The 17,227-nt window shown below is 49.7% G+C and overlaps 1 protein-coding gene across 1 annotated transcript in view; it reads right to left on the minus strand.

Annotated features, from left to right (window-relative positions):
* The window catches only part of IL6R (interleukin 6 receptor), a 47,670-nt gene that overhangs the window by 18,004 nt on the left and 12,439 nt on the right, over nt 1-17,227 (minus strand). Inside the window, exons 3-7 of the mRNA XM_007457991.1 lie at nt 10,377-10,625; nt 9,188-9,311; nt 6,393-6,565; nt 5,604-5,770; nt 4,922-5,063 (exon numbers count right to left, since the gene is read on the minus strand). Of these exons, the coding sequence (XP_007458053.1) occupies nt 4,922-5,063; nt 5,604-5,770; nt 6,393-6,565; nt 9,188-9,311; nt 10,377-10,625 (855 nt within the window). The remainder of the gene's footprint in view (nt 1-4,921; nt 5,064-5,603; nt 5,771-6,392; nt 6,566-9,187; nt 9,312-10,376; nt 10,626-17,227) is intronic.

The raw sequence follows: 17,227 nt of genomic DNA on the forward strand, positions 1-17,227 counted from the left end.
GGGGAGCCCTCCCACTCTGGCAAGAGCGACTAACCAGCCGCCTGTCAATGTGTAAGCTCTTCTTCCTGCCCTGACATCAGGGTGACATCAGCCCTGACATGCAGGGACTCAATGAGTCCCGGCAGCAGGTGCTGTCAGCAGTCACCTGGCCTTGCTGGCCGGAACAGGGGCCCCAGACTGGGTGACTCTGCGCCTGGCGTTCGCACAGGGAACCTTGCTGTGGCCACAGACTGTGTGTGGCCAGGCCTTGGCCTCAAGGGGGCAGCACTCACTGAAGTCCAGGCTCCTCAATCCCCTCCCCCAGGCCTCTACCAGCCACCCCTCCACCCCCACTCTCTGCAGGCCTTCCCGGAGGACTAGCCTGCCTCCACCTGCCCCACTGGGACCTCCTACCCACACATCTGTGCTCCAGCCCCACCAAAAGGCCCTGCCCTTGTTCACAGTCTGTGCCTTTGCACCTGCTGTTCCCGCTGCCTATATGCCCCATTCTCTACCTGGGAAACTCTTATACATCCTCCAGGACATAACTCAAATGTCACCTCCTCCATGAAGCTTTTCCTGCTCTTTCTAAACTGCCCCAAGTATTGTCAGCTCCACAGCCTTATCAAGTACAATGGGATGCTCCCCCAGCCCCACAGCACATTCTATAATCACTGGGAAAGCTTTCGAAAATACCATTCCACATTCCCCTCCACATTCTAATTCAGTGGGTCCAGGATTGTATCCAGGGCAATTCTAGGACACCCACAGCCCCACTCTCTTTATCCCAAGAACCAACCAACATGGCACTGCAAATTGCTAATCCTTCTACATTTGCAGTACGGGTTATTATTTCTAAAGAATGTTTTCTCACTAAATTCATAAAAATTCCCAAAGGGGACAAGACAGGTCATGTCATCTCCATTTTACAGATGACAAGACTGAGGCTTTGAGAGGTAAACTAACTTTACTAAGGTCATACAACATGATTGCCAGGTGCAATGTAGTTCCCTTGACCTCTGTGTCATATCCCCCACACCTAGGCAGGGGCATCCTATCTGTGTGAGCTTTGAGGGCTAGAGGCAGGTCTTTGGGTCTGGAAAGCCCATCGATGCAGTATCTAGTGCACTGACATGTCCCAAACAGTCAACCTCCCTCTCATTTTCCAGAAGTGCTCCCCAATTTCCAGCCTAAATCCCTCTTGCACCAGAATCATCCAAGTTCCTCTTGCTCTGCCCTCAGTGGAGAGGGGAGAAGCTGGTATCTCTCTTGGACATTCACCACTGGGGTTTTGAAGAACGCCTCCCCGCCAAAAAAAACCACACATGTACAGAACGGAGAGCCCAAACTCTTCAGCTGCTTATGTGAACAGAGGCCAAGAGTTCTGTCTGAGCTTACACAGTCACTGTAGCAAGTCACAGAAGCACAGGACCTGAGGCTGAAAAGTCAGAGACATGTCTCTGCTACACCATCTTCCATAATTTAAACAATTTAAAGAGGAACATCCACAAATGAGACCAGCTTTAAGAGAAGGTGACCAGACAGGTAAGGAATCCACAAGCCATCCCATACAACAGCCTGGGAACAGAAGCCCAAACAGACACAAGTCCCCTGGGAATTCCAGAAGAATTCAGAGAGAGCAGACTAGCAGACTTATCAGGGGTTACCCTGGAGACCAAGGCCCACTGAGGCCAGATTTGGATTCACATGAGAAAGAACTTTCTTCTTGAATAGGCAGTTCTCATAAAAAGATATACAAAGAGCCAGTAAGCACATGAAAAGATGGTCAACATCACTATTTACTGTGGAAATGCAAATCAAAACCACAATACCACACCCATAAGGATGGCTATTTGAAAGAAAGAAAGAGAGGAAGGAAGGGAGGGAGGGAGAGAAAGAAAAAGAAAGAGAGAAAGAAAGGAAGGAAGGAAGGAAGAAAAAGAGAGAGAGAGAGAAAGAGAAAGAAGAAAGAGAGAGGGAGGGAGGAAGGGAGGGAGGAAAGAAGGAAGAAAATACTAAGTGTTGGCTAGGCTATGAAGAAATTGGAACCCTGCACATTGCTGATAGGAATGTAGGAATGTAAGGTGCAGCCACTGTGGAAACCAGTATGGTGGTTCTTCAAAAATTAAAAATAGCATTACCATATGATGTAGCAACTACACTTCTGGGTATATACTCAAAAGAATTGAAAGCAGAGACCCAAACAGATATTTATACACCCATGTTCATAGCAGCATTATTCACAATAGTCAAAAAAAGTGGAAGCAATCCAAGTGTCCATCTATGGATGAATAGATGTAATATGGTATATATGTACAATGGAATATTATTCAGCTTTAAAAGGGGAGGAAATTCTGGCACAGGTTATAACATGGATGAATCTTGAGGATGTTATCCTAAGTAAAATAAATCGGTCACAAAAAGACAAATCCTGAATGATTCCACTTATATGAGGTACTTAGAGTAGTCAAACTCATAGAGGCAGAGAGTAAAATGGTGGTCACAGGGGCTGGAGGTAGGGGTGAATGGGAAGTTACTATTTAATGGGTATAGAGTTTCAGTTTTGCAAGATGGAAAGAGTTCTGGAGATGGATGGTGGTGATGATTGCACAACAATGTGAATGAATTTAACGCCACCAAACCATAAGCTTTAAAATGGTTAAAGTGGTAAATTATAAGTTATGTATAATTTACCACAATTTAAAATTTAAAAAAAACAAGAAAGAACTTTCTAACAAAACAGGATTTCCTAAAGCTGTTTGTAACCATCTAAATTAAGTGGTTGGGATAAAAAGTAAACAGGTGTCGGCCTGTATCCAGATCATTTCCTCTGCACAATGTGATAAATGATTTGCTCCCCTTGCAAAGGCTCCTAAGGCCATGTTAATGTTTGGCCTTCAGATAATGAGCAGCTCAAAGTGTATACAAACCAAAGACAATCATGGACAGGGCAACACAATCTAGCCTGAAGGATGTTCTGATTTATTTAAATGGTCTTTCTAAGTAAGATATAGTAGTTAGGCCTCCCTTCTTGTCCAGGTCTTAGCAGGAAATGAACTTTTGAGGAGAGGATTCAATAGAAAGTTGCCTCCTGCTCTTGATGGACAGGAGCGGGGGACAGCACAAGAAAAGATCTGAGCCTGCACTTGACATTGCCTACATCCAATTAACAAGACACCCTAAGCCTAAGCCCACTCCTCTGGCTCTCCCAGGACAGGAAAGACAAGGATCACACACTGCAAAGCCAGGGTAGAGAAAAGGCCATCACATTACAGCATCCATTCTGGGGGAGGAATGCCAGCCTACATATAAAAGTCTCCCTGAAGGGACTTCCCTGGTGGCACAGCGGTAAAGAATCCGCCTGCCAATGCAGGGGACACAGGTTGGAGCCCTGGTCCGGGAAGATCCCACATGCCACAGAGCAACTAAGTCCATGCGCCACAACTACTGAGCCTGCGCTCTAGAGCCTGCGAGCCACAACTACTGAGCCCACACACTGCAACTACTGAAGCCCACTTGCCTAGAGCCCGTGCTCCACAACAAGAGAAGCCACCACAATGAGAAGCCCGCTCACCACAACGAAGAGTAGCCCCCGCTCACCGCAACTAGAGAAAGCCTGCGCGCAGCAACGAAGACCCAACGCTGCCAAAAAAAAAAATTCTCCCTGAAGCCAGAGGTAGAAGAAAATGGCAGGAGTAGGGATGGGCCTGGACAATTTATATCATTCTATCTTTTGGGTATTTTATTATTTTTAATAATAAAATGGGTATTTTATTATTTTTTAATTGTCTGGTATTTAAGAACAACTAATTTGGTCCAATTATGCTGCTGGACTAAAAAGATCTGACCCTGAAGCAAGCCTGGAAGCTATTCTAAAGTAAGAACACTGGGAACAATGGGATGGGCTGCTACAAGGGATAGTAAGCTCTCCATCTCTGGAAGCATTCAAGCAGAGGCTGGGTAACCACTCTCTGGGAGATTCCTGCACTGGGTTTGGTCTATTACATCCTAATTTTTCATAGGAAGGAGTCAAAAGATAATGTCTCAAATTATTTTCTCAGAAAAAAAAGAAAAAAAAAAGCCATAAGTTTGTTATTCAGAGTGAAGGAGGTCACTAGCAAAAGAACTAGAAACAGAAAGTGAGCAGCTTCCTCTAGAAAGCAGGGCTGGAAATGGGAAGGGGTGGGGCAAGGGACACATTATTATAAGCCCTTCTTTGCTTCTTTGCCATGAGAATGTATTAATTTGATAAAAATTAAGTTAAAAAAAAATTCCCATGGGTTAAAAAAAAAATTAGTCACACAGTTGCTAAACAATCCATTTCTCAAAAATATTTAATCACATGGGAATGCTCACAAAATTTTATATATAAATATACACACATAAATATACTTAGAATAGGAAAGACGTATAGTAAAATGTTCTCACTGGTTTTCTCTAGGTGGTACGAATACTGGTGATAATTATTCTTTATATATTTTGTTTAGAATTTTTCACTAATCGCATTATTACAGATGATTATTACTACCTTTAACATCTTTTTTTTCACGTAAAAAGCATTAGTTAATTGTGGTAGGTTAAATATAGCTACAAATTCTTTGCGGCTCCTCCCATCAAGCTGTGGAGGAACTTCCCCCCCTTGAGTCTGGGCTGGCCTGCCGGCAGATGACAAACCTCAAGGAGAACCGCGAGCTCCAGCCACCAGCCAGAGTCAACCGTCAGATGTGGCAGTGAGGCCATCTTGGACAGTGCAGACCTGATGCAGCTGCATTCATGACTCAGGCAAAACCAGCACAAGAGCTTCCCAGCTGACTGATTTTCAAAGAATTGAGCAGATAAATGGTTGCTATTTTACCATGAGTTTGGGGGTGACTTGTTACATAGCAACAGATAATTGATACAGTAACAAAGCTGAAACATCCCTTCTGCATTTATCACATACCTGTCCAAGGGACTCCCGTGACCTCCTGGCTCCACTCACTCCATAAGCCATGCCCAAACTCCTCCTGGGCCCGAAGCTGCACCACGTGCTTCATGCCACTCCAGGCGTCGTGGATGATGCAGTGATACTGGAGCTCCTTGACCTGAGGGCGAGAGGCACAGGTGACTCTGGGGTGGGGCCTGGGTGGCACCAGGTAAGCAGCTCCACAGAGACATGGGAGTCCTGGGACAACCCCAGCCCTTCAGCTGCTCTCTCTCGGGTCCGGTGGATGACTCAGCTGGGCAGAGATGCTCCAAAGGCTCACACCACCCTGGAGGCTCAGAGCCAGGTGGGGTTGCCGTCTGGGCCAACTGGTGCAGAAGCTGTAAGTCACAGCCCCTGCCCCCATGTAACACAGAATCCTGCAAGCCACACCCTTGACTTGCAGGCAGCCCATCTCTCTTCCCAGCTCACACTCATCTCACAAACTGGCCTGCAAAGAGGAGACTGGCCTGGCATTATTATTCCCATTTTATAAATGAGGCAGCCAAGGCTCAGAAGGGTTCAGAGACTTACTCAAGGCCATGCAGGTAGTGAGTGGCTGACCAGGACCCAGAACTCATTTTTTTCTTTCTAGTACCCTTTCTACTACTCCTGAGTATCTAGGGGCTTTTTTCTGTCCAGAAGTAAAAGAAAAATTTACCATCCACATTGTGAATGTCTTTGATCGTTCAGCCCGGTATCGGAGCTCAAACTGTAACCTGTAGAAATATGAGTTCCAGGAAGGGGGGTCTTGCCAGGTGACGCTGAGCCAGCGGGGGTTTCTGTCCACGGCGGTGACCGTGACATTGACAGGTGGGTCAGGCTGCACTGTGGGAAAAGGGAGCACAGCTCCTATGCAGCAGCAAGTTTGGTGCCAAGGAGAGACCCATGAAGACTGCAAGTCCCCAGCAGGCAGGACCCCACCTCCAGCCCCAGACCACTTCCCCAGGCACACCCTGACAGGGTGCTCGCCTGCCACAATCAGACCTCTGGCAAGTATACCAAGGGCTTCCCCGGTGGCGCAGAGGTTAAGAATCCGCCTGTCAATGCAGGGGACACAGGTTCGAGCCCTGGTCCGGGAAGATCCCACATGCCACAGAGTGCCACAACTACTGAGCCTGTGTGCCACAACTACTGAAGCCTGCGCACCTAGAGCCCGTGCTCCGCAACTAGAGAAGCCACCGCAATGAGAAGCCCGCCCACCGCAAGGAAGAGTACCCGCTGCTCACCTCACAACTAGAGAAAGCTCATGTGCAGCAACGAAGACCCAACACAGCCAAAAATAAATAAATGAATAAATAAATTTATTTAAAAAAACAAAAAAGTAAAGCCCAAAAGGCACCAGCTCACCAAACCCCTCACCGTCCCCTCCAAGAAGTCCATAAGGGGCATTAAATCAAAAGAAAGGAAACAGTTGGAGGGGAGATGGAGGCCTGAAGAGCTTACTTACAGATTCCATAACCCTCAAATGTTTGGGGTCTGCTGGACTGGCTCCCAGCACTGTTGGAGACACACAGGGACACGACGTACAAAGAGTTGTCTCCCTCTGGGACTGCCAACTGGCAGGAGAACTGCTGCGACTCCGGGGAGTACTGGCACGGCTCCTGGAAGTCTTTCACCGGACTGCAGACACAAAACAAGGGCGGGGCTCGCTATCAGTTGCTGTACTTACTCAGGACAGGAGAGAAGAAAGGGCAGGGGTTAGGAGCTCAGGCTCTGCGGTCTGACCCCGGGGGTTTTTTTGTTTTGTTTTTTTGTTTTTATAAATTTATTTTTATTTATTTATCTTTGGCTGCATTGGGTCCTCGTTGCTGTGTGCGGGCTTCCCCTAATTATGGGGAGCAGGGGTTGCTCAATAGTTGTGGCACAGGGGCCTAGCTGCTCCGCGGCATGTGGGATCTTCCCGGGCCAGGGCTCGAACGCGTGTCCCCCGCATTGGCAGGCGGATTCTTAACCACTGCGCCACCAGGGAAGTCCCGTCCCTGGGGGTTTTACTCTCCACTTCACACTGAGTAGCACTGGGGATTTTGAGTAAATTATCCCACCTCTCCAAGCCTGTTTTCTCATTCGAAAATGGGAATATTAACAGTACCCACCTCGCAGGGGGTTCTTAGGATTAATTCAAAAATGAGTGTAAAACACCTAGCTTAGCATCTGGCATGGCCGTCTAAGGGGCCATCTAGAGGGCGCGCTCAATCACTGTGGCATCAGAGAGGTAGTGCATTCGGGCTCCTTGACAGGTCTTGGGCTCTTGGCACTGCAGGGGATGCAGAAAGGAATCAAGAGGCCCCACCCTGGCCTCAAGACACTAACAGAAAAGACCTGCCCTCAGAGGACTAGGACAGCCGGTAGAATGCCATCCCAGAACCTCGGAAGTGCTGGAAGGGTTTGCAAAGAGGTGGCAGCATTTCCGGCAGTGAGCCCAGAAAGGAATCCTGGGTGATGAAGATATTAGAGGTGAGTCAGACACTGTCCCACATGGCCTGGAAGCCTGAGACTTCACCAACTTGTGACATGTGTGGGCATGTGAGTCCAGGGCAGCCACTCACCCTGCCGCCTCAGTGACGAATCACCCATCAACCCCTGATTTGAGTTTGAACCCCAGTCCCAGCACAGACTTTCCTTCTGGGAAGCCTGCCCCCACCTTCCCAGTCTGAGTTAGGGCCTCCCTCCCTCCCTCCACCGTCACTCAGGCATCCATCCCACCTAACACTGAGAAGGTGGGGCCGTCTGCTTACAGGTGGGTACCCCCGTGGGGCTTGAGGGCAGGGGCCCAGTCCTGTTTGCTTTGTGCCTCTCCCTCAGCCTAGTACAGCACCCAGCCCACGGCAGACGCCGAACTCGCCAAACACTTATGGAGAGAGCAAGCATGCAAGCTCAGTGGGGCAAGGGTGTGACTGCGGGCACACACATGAGCAAAAGAGCAGAACATACAAAACCTCTTTCCAGGGGCTTGTTTCACCCCCGCAGTCCCAGGATGGGCCTGAGTGGGTTCTGGAGGCCCCAAGGCTCTCACAGTGGCTCCCCACTCCCCCTTCCTCAGTTCAGGGTAGACAGCCCAGGAGGAGGATGGACATGCCCCAGGCTGCTGGCAGGAGGAGGCTGTGAGCTTAAATGCCCTGCCCTCTCTCATTCTTACTGTCAACACACAAATTACTCTAGTCCAAGTGTCAACTGAATAAAGCCTTCCCGGGGGCGGGCTGGGCAGCTGCCGGCCACTGTACAGAACGTCCCATTTACAGAGGAATGCCTTCCTGGTGCCACAGAATTATATCCCAACTCAGCTTCGGGCTGTGGAGATTTCTGACCTTCCTCTACTTGGAGTGTGAACCATCAGTCCTAATGGTATCTGCATCATGTGCAGATGGGCAACCTATACATGTCCCTGTGCAGAGACCAAAACATAAATATCACCACCAGGTGACACTCTGGAGACAGACGCAAGTGGAAACCAAAACACCCAGATGACATCCGTCACTGCTCGGATTTTTTGATACTCTGATGATTGCCAGCTCAAACTCAGTGATAAACAAACATCTGGACCACGGGGACCTTGGCTCTGGGATGGAGACAGAGAAAACTGCAGAGATGTAACCTTCCACCTTCCATCTGTGCCTTAACTCATCCCAGGTCCCCTCACTTTGTGCCAGAGGGACCCCCAGGCAGGTGTGACTTCCTGCTCCACTGCCCCCAGCTCCCTCTCCCCACTCTATCACCACTTCCTCTCATCTGCCATTAAAATGGGAAAAGCCTGATAAGCTCACAATCAGGACGCTGATCATGAGCTGCCCTTCCCCTCCCAGGACATCTGCATCTTCTTAAGAGCAACGCCCAAAACCTGTGTATTTTGAATGAAGTCAGATAGGCTGGGGTCTGATTCCCGGCAGAGCTACTTACTAGCTAGATGACCTTAAACAAGTTAACCAGTCTCTGTGGTGCAGTTTCTCCATCTGCTAACGAGAAAAACAACCACCACCACCCCACCCCACCCCCGCTATTGTGTGGGTTAGTAGGACAAACATTGTAGCACAGTGACCAGCACAGGGTGAGCCCTGGTGGCGAAGTCTCAGCTCCCTCCCTCATTCCCTTCTCCTCTGTCCAAAGTACTTACTTACTTCCCAATAACATTTTGGAATCACTGGCCAGTCAGTCCCATTGGGCTCCTCTGAGAGCCGCCACCACTCCCAGGGCCTCAGTCAGGAAGGATGGAGAAGACAGACACACAGCCCAGCCCAAGATACTTACAACTTCCTCACCAATAACACGGCCTTCGTGGTCGGGGACGGGGGACTCCGAGGACTCCACTCACAACCCACGTTGCTGAGGGGGCTCCTCCGGAAGCAGGAGAGCTGGGGCTCCTCGGGGGGAACTGGAAGGAGCGCACAGAGGCTGAGGAGGCAGCACACCTCACCGCCCGTCCTCGTCCTCGGGAGCCCTTGACTCAGCGCCCTCCCCCGACCCTGGCACGAGCCCGTACCACAGCCAAACAGCCACGCACATATCTAACTGTGCTCGGGAAATCAAAGGATGCCAAAGTCCTCATGTCAGGCTAGGAGGTGGGGCAAGTGAGGGGAGGTGCCTGGGGGCCAACTTGCCTAAAGGGGAGCAAGACTGGCACCAAAAGTTGGGGCTATGGGGCTTCCCTGGTGGTGCAGTGGTTGAGAGTCCGCCTGCCGATGCAGGGGAAATGGGTTCGTGCCCTGGTCCGGGAGGATCCCACATGCCGCGGAGCGGCTGGGCCCGCGCGCCATGGCCGCTGAGCCTGCGCGTCCGGAGCCTGTGCTCCGCAATGGGAGAGGCCACAACAGTGAGAGGCCCGCGTACCACAAAAAAAAAAAAAAATTAAGTGATGATAAAATAGTCACCATAATACTGCTGCCTCTCACTGGGGCATTGGGAATATGGTATGAGACACCAAGGAAGAAAGTCCCTCAGCACAGAGTCTGGCACACAGGGCATCTGACTATAGGATGTCTTATGAGATGCAAGGGAGTTAGGAACCTACTAACTCTAACAATAAGAATAGTTCATTTGAGAGCTTACTATGTGCTATGCAGAGTTTTTAACACCATATTTAATCTTTACAACAACCCTGAAGTAAGTTAATAACATCAACCTTATTTTACTAACAAGGGAACTGAAGGGCAGAGAAGTTAAGCCGTGAAGGAGGAGGATTCGAACCCAGGCCCCTTGCCCTCGACCCCCAAGCCCTAACCACACAGCAAGGCCAGCTGGACGGCGTCTCCGTCAGCCAGATGCCCCCACCCAGCTGGAAGCTCTACCAATCTCGCTGGCAAACGTCACTGGGCCTTTCCCCGAAATGCTTGGGCCAGGGAAATAACAGGAATTTAAAGGGTCAAGCAGGGAATCTCTCTCTGGAATGCGCAGAGCAGTGCTGGGAGCCATCTCTGGGAGCTCTGAGGACACAACTCACCATCCACCAGCAAACGCACACTTCCAGCTGGGCGGCCGTCCTCGTAGCACGAATAGTTTCCAGAGTCGTTGAGCAGCACAGACCTCAGAAGCAGCCTCCTTCCCACGCCAGCCCATCTGCCTTGGCGTGAACCTGTGACCTGATTCCTGAGCACCCAGTGAACGGTGGCATTGTCCCCCGCTTCCCCACCTGGGCAAGTCAGGGTAATGCTGGCTCCTGGCAGGCTGGTCAGCACATCATTTGCCACCTCTGCAGGGGGAGAAGACACTGGATAAGCCCACAGCAACCTGACAAAAGGACTTCATCCAATTCAGGAAGCCACAAAAGGCTCTAGTGCTAAACATCTCTCAAGTCCATCCACTGGCCCAGGCCACCATCACATCATCTCTTCCTCGGTTATGGCATTGGCCTCCCTGTGGCCTCCCAGCCCCAGTCTTGGCCCTCTCCACCCAGCTGCCCCAGGGAGCCTTCCAAAGTGGCTCTCTGGCTACCCCACTCCTTTGAATAGAAACCCCTTCAAGGGCCTACCGCTGTCCACAGCATAAAGTCCAAGTTTAGAGGCCTGGCCCACAGGGCTTTCCACCACCTGCCCCCTGCTGACCTCTGAGGCCTCATCTCTCCCCGCTCGGCCTTAGGGGAGACACAGTCCCCCCACCCCATCCCCACACAACTTCCTCCTGATGCAGGTCTCAGCCTAAATGTCCCTTCCCCAGAGGCCTTCCCTATCTCCTCAGCTGCATTAGGCCCCCATTCTACCTCCCCCACCATGTCACCCATCACACACTGCCGTATAATTACCAATTCCATATCCATCTTCACTTCAGGACCCCAAGTGCCACAAGAATAGGCATCCTGTTTTGTTCTCTGTCATATTTCAGTGCCTAGATCATTGCCTGGCACACGGCGGTGGCCCACTGAGCACTTGATGAATGTATAAATGAATGTATACACACAGGAATGAATGCCAGGTACCCAGTGGGACTCAAAAGATGCATGAGTACACAGGAAGTCTCAGAATCCCAGGGTCTCCATTTTACAGGTAATAACTGAGGCACAGAGGAATCAGGAGACTTGCCCCTGATCACCAATAACTTAGCTACACAGCTGAGAGGCAAACCAGGTCTTCCAACTCTGTTCAGTGCTCCCTCCAGAACCCTATACCTATCTATTAAACCACTTAGGGTAATGCTATGTTTATTCTAGGGACCAAATTGGAAAGTAAAAGAGAACAAATGCAGTCCCCATCCCTGAAAAATATTATGCTACTCAAGGAAAGGATATTAAAGATACAAGTAAACTTTTTTTTAGTATAGGTTAAACAGATTCATAGAATCTAAGATTTTGTTTTTTTAATAAATTTATTTATTTATTTTTGGCTGCGTTGGGTCTTCGTTGCTGCACCCGGGCTTTCTCTAGTTGCGGCGAGCGGGAGCTAACTCTTCATTGCGTTGCGCGGGCTCCTCATTGCGATGGCTTCTCTTGTTGCGGGGCACGAGCTCTAGGCGCGCGGGCTTCAGTAGTTGTGGCTCGCGGGCTCTAGAGCACAGGCTCAATAGCTGTGGTGCACGGGCTTAGTTGCTCCGCAGCATGTGGGATCTTCCCGGGCCAGGGCTAGAACCCGTGCCTCCTGCATTGGCAGGGGGATTCTTAACCACTATGCCACCAGGGAAGTCCCATACCAGGTGGTTTTGATTTGGCTTACTGTGCCCTTGTGGAAGGTTCTTCAGCACAGGCTTCGGACGTGCAGGCTCAGCGGCCATGGCTCACGGGCCCAGCCGCTCCGCAGCATGTGGGATCTTCCCGGACCGGGGCACGAACCCATGTCCCCTGCATCGGCAGATGGATTCTTAACCACTGGGCCACCAGGGAAGCCCAGAATCTAAGATTTAAATCAGTCTAGCCAGCTGAGGAAACTGAAGGCAGGGAAAACAGCAAGTTTTCATGTTAAGCACACTTGGTCCTTCTAACCAAATGTGCAGCCATTTATTAGCAAACAGCAGCAATAAGTCTGGTAAAAGATTTCCGAAAGGCCCAGCAACAGCCTGGGCACCTGACCTCACCTCCCACCTGTGCTCCTGGGCTGCGAGGACCAGCACTAGTGTCCCCCCGACCTGCAAAGCCTTCTTGCTTGGGAGGAGTTTTTAATCTCACGCTTAACTGACTGCCCCTCCTCCCGCCAAGGTAGCTGTTGGAGAGGACAGAATAAGGCTCAGTGACCCCCAGGAGGATAACACTCAAAGCCAGCGAGGCTGGTTGTCCAGATCAACCGCCGGCCACAGTCCAGAGATAAGGGACATGAGCATCAAAGGGACAGCGACAGCTTCTGTCTGGCTACACAGACTCCCTTCAATCTTCCTTCTCACCTTATCACTTGGAGTCAGAGTCCTCCACCCTGGAAACCTCTGCCCTGAGGTTGGCAGGTAAGGGACAGGTGCAAGGGCAGCATAGCAGCCGGTCACCTAGGGTTTCTTTCTCTTCACTATCAGAGCCTTCGACTTTGGGTGAGAAAAATGGCTGAGTCTCACCATGCAGCGAAGTGAGTGTGGCCAGGTTCCTTAGACCCCTCTTCCTCACTTTCCCCCACTATGGGCCAAGATGCATGCGTACATGCATCTTGAGGAGGTCCCCAGAGCCAGGCACCAGTGAAGAGGACAGAGTTAGGTGGCAGAGAGACCCTGCCCTCAAGGACACGACATGTAAGATGCATTCACTGCTGCAGAACTGGGACAGAGGACACAGGGCGCCCCTGAACATCAGCAAAATCCCAGTCCCTAGGAGACCAAGTCCACTGAGGGTACCTCCACGCCCAGAGGGCTTAAAAGAGGTATGAAAAGCCCTAACTACAGGATACCATTCATACATAATCTTCAGTAATACATTTCCAGCATTTCAAGTATCATTTTTAAATGTACTATATGATATTGAACACATGCAAATTAATATATGTAATGTACATGAAAGCTATGAAGCATGAAACACCCCCGAACTCCTACCAACCAAACCACTAGCACAATCATTGTCTCTGAAGCTCCCTCTGTGTTCTGCATCCCCTAGCCTCCCTGCTTATACAGTGTTACATTTTGGACTTATCGCTCCCTCGCTTTTTTTTTTTTAATAGATCTTTATTGGAGTATAATTGCTTCACAACACTGTGTTAGTTTCTGTTGTAAATGGGGTCAGTTTCGCTACTCATGGATTCCTAAATTTTTCTTAACTTTGTGTGATATTTGAGAATTATGTAAATAGATTACAGTCTTCTGTGACATGTTTTTGTCATTCACTGTTTCCATGATTCATGTAGCTGTAGTTATTCATTTTCACTGCTGTGTAATATCCCATTGGACAACTATATCATTCTCTTGCTGACGGAGGTTTTGGGTCGTTTCCAGTGTTTTGCTATATCAAAGAGTGTGCTATTAACTTTCTCGAAGGTGGCTCTTGGCACATTTGCCCAAGAATTTCCCTGAGTAGAATTGCTGGTCCTGGTGTGTGTGCATGTCACACATGTCCTTTTCCTTCATAATTGACACACAGTCCAAACCTTTTAAGTCTTATGTGCACCTGACAGTGGCTATGGCTTGCCATGTCCAGTCCACATACTGAATTACATCTGTGCCTGAATCAGGTTAGGTCTAGAAGACACACCGACACTTTGAATCAGTATATGGATACTTTCACTTTTCCATTTTCCACTTAATAAAGCAGCTATAAGTACAAAACCTAACATGGATGTCAAGTTCATGCACAAATTACCAACACTGTAGGAACAAAGACAGAGACACCGTTGGGAATTCCCTGGTGGTCCAGTAGTTAGGACCCCGAGCTTCCAGTGCAGGGAGCACGGGTTCGATCCCTGGTCAGTGAACTAAGATCCCGCAAGCCGCATGGCGAGGCCAAAAACAAAAGATGGAGACGCTGTCAGAGTCGGACAGTCTTCTGGTGAGTGGCCCCGCTGTGCAGTGCTTACAACATCCCTCCATCAGCTGACAAGCGGAAGTCGGAATTCACAAGGCACCAATACACAATAGATTCTCAGGGTTGCCTGAAAGTCCAAGTAGGGGTCAAGGACCATGGCAGGCTCATCCTTTCCTTGGCACTTTCCACATGGCACCATCCTTAACTATATGTAGGTCCCCCTCACCAGTCATGACTATGAGGCTGTGAACTCCTAGTAGCACTCCTCAGAGAACTCAGTAGGTGCTTAATTAATGTTTAACGTAGGGTGCCTAAGAGGTACCCACAAGGTCAGGGCCTCCACAGTGCACACTCCCAGGAGCCCCTGTCACACAGGACACAGCGGTCTACATGGTGCCCCTCGTGTGGTGCAGTGGGCAAGCCCTACACTAGAGACCAGAAGAGCCAGCTTGTCACAGCCAGGAGATGCTGAGGAAAGAAACTATAAGCCTGGAGCCAGAAGGGACTCTCTTTTCTGCTTCTGCCTTTGCCAGTTCCAGGAAATATGTTTCTCTGGTCACTTCCCTAACCCCCAGTTCAGATGGAAGCTCTTGCCATGGCTAGTGACCAGCTTGAACAATAGCAGGGGCTGTTCTGTTCCTGAATTCACTGACAATGGCCAGAGTATTTGGGCAGCTCAGAGAAATCACAAATAAAAAGACTTTTTTTCTCTTCTACTAAAGCAGAGCTTCAGGAGCAACATAATGGCCACTTCCTCTGCCAAAGAACTTGAGTAATGGTTTTCTGAATCTTTAAAACTGAGTCACTGTTTTTTTTTTAATGGGGAATGATTAATTATAAAACACCCATTGGCAAGTATTGCCTGTCCCTTCTTCAAAATACATTTCTTCTAGAACCTGTGAACAATGCTGTGTTAACTATGCTTTTAAAGGCATTCTATGCAGGATGATCACAGTCAAACACTCAGAGAGGAAAGACCACAAGAAAATACCCTTGCTACAGTCAGAGTGGGCAGTGTTGCCCCTACCCAGCCGCCCATCCCTCTGCCTCCTGACCCGAATCTCTGAGTCAGTGCCCGTGACACCCATGGGGCTGCGTAGGACGCCCTGGGCATCTCTCTCTCTCTCTTTTTTTTTTTTTGGCTGCACCTCGTGGCTTGCGGGATCTCAGTTCCCTAACCGGGGACTGAACCTGGGCCAAGGCAGTGAAAGCCGGGCATCCTAACCACTAGGCAACCAGGGAACCCCCGCCCGAGCAACTCTTTGAAAAGGAAGAGGTGATGTTCACAGAATGCCCTCCTGGTACTTCCACCCACCTCTCCAAATGATGGGACTAGAGGCAATTTCTTTCTCTTCCTTTCATCTTTCTGTATTTTTTTCAATTTTCTATAAGTTGTTTGTATTACTCTTATAATGAACACACACGGACATACATACATATGTATATATATATTTAAGACAAAGAAGCTACATAGCCTGGATCTGTCCAAGTTATCACGCCTAGAGAGGGAGGAGGTGGGGCAGAATGCAGTGGACACCAGGAAATAGGGGTGGGGTGAGAGTGGATTTTTCAGGACAAGCAGCTTCTGACGGCACCTTCCAGGTCAAAGAACGTTCACCCCCCACGCTTGCAGCTCTGCCCTCCAACCCTTGCAGCTCTCTGCTTTGTCACTTTCGCTGCACGCTGTACGCTTAGCCCTCAGCCATGCTGGCCTCATCCCCTGGTGGACACAAGGTCACCGTCCCTCCCTATCTGCCCTGTTTGTCTGCTCCCTGGAGTCTGCCAGGGCCCTCCTGAAGGCCTCCCTTATGGGGAAGAGCCAAAGGGAAGAGACACAGTGGGGAACAGGCGAGGAGGGAGATCCTGAGAACATCCTGCTCCCCAGAGATGTGCCCCAGCCATTCTCACACTCCCACTCTGGGAGGTGAGGGGACCAGGTGGGGAGGGAGGGGTTGGCCCTGCACTCTGACATTCAGCACAGCATGCAGTTTAGCATCTGCCCTTGAGCAACTGCTCAGCCATTTGAGGCCAGCATTGCAAGCCCACGCCTGTCCCCTCCTTAAGACTCAAGAATTTTTTTGTGCACCATGAAGTGCAAGGCCAGAAACCTTAATCCTGGAGAGAGAACTGACAGTTAGTGGTGAACACCTACTATGCACTGACACTCCTCTCCACAAAACCCCATGGAAAACTTAAAACTACCTATAACACAGGCCACCCTAAGATAAATGTCCCTGACATATTGAGGGATCCAAGAGGAGGGGTAGAACACTCAAAAAGGGAGGGATTCAATGGAAGAGGTATTTGGGTTGAGCCTTGAGACATGAGTAGGAGTTTGATAAGTGGAACTACAGGGAATGGCATTGTGTAAAGAGGGAACAGCATGGAAAGGCATTGAGAAGTGAGGGCCCGGGGAGGGCAGGTATCTGGTGTCCTCCAAGGGGATCAGAAACCTGACTGCAGGCAGAGGTATGTGCAGGCTCAGTACCCACCCACCTCCAACCCCAGCCTCCAGGACAGGAGCCAACAGTGCTTCCTCCTTCTGTTAATCTTCCAATCACCAGTGCCTGCCCTCCCCTCCACCTCCCACCCCTTCCTGGCCTCCTAGTGCATCACAAAGCATCCCAGAGGCAGCAGAGAAGGACTGTTGAGCCTCCTCTGTTCTTACCAAGGTCAATGTCAGATGCAGGGTGGCAGCACCCTACATCCCAGCTGCCTACGAAAAGGGATTGTGCAGAGGACCAAAGCACCTCTCTTGGGACTGAGAGCAGAAAAGTATCCCCTCCTGAAAACAAACCTCCCCAAATCTCCTCCTCAACTGTCAATGAACTCAGTATCTGGTCTGGTCTTGTTTAGTCACTGACAACTAACTGGGTGGGGTTGGACTGACACCAAGATACACTCTTTTTTTTTTTTTTTTTTTTTTTTTTTTTTGG

The sequence above is a fragment of the Lipotes vexillifer genome, unplaced genomic scaffold (assembly GCF_000442215.2).
Source record: "Lipotes vexillifer unplaced genomic scaffold, Lipotes_vexillifer_v1.1 scaffold238, whole genome shotgun sequence".
In the NCBI taxonomy this organism is placed as follows: Eukaryota; Metazoa; Chordata; class Mammalia; order Artiodactyla; family Lipotidae; genus Lipotes; species Lipotes vexillifer.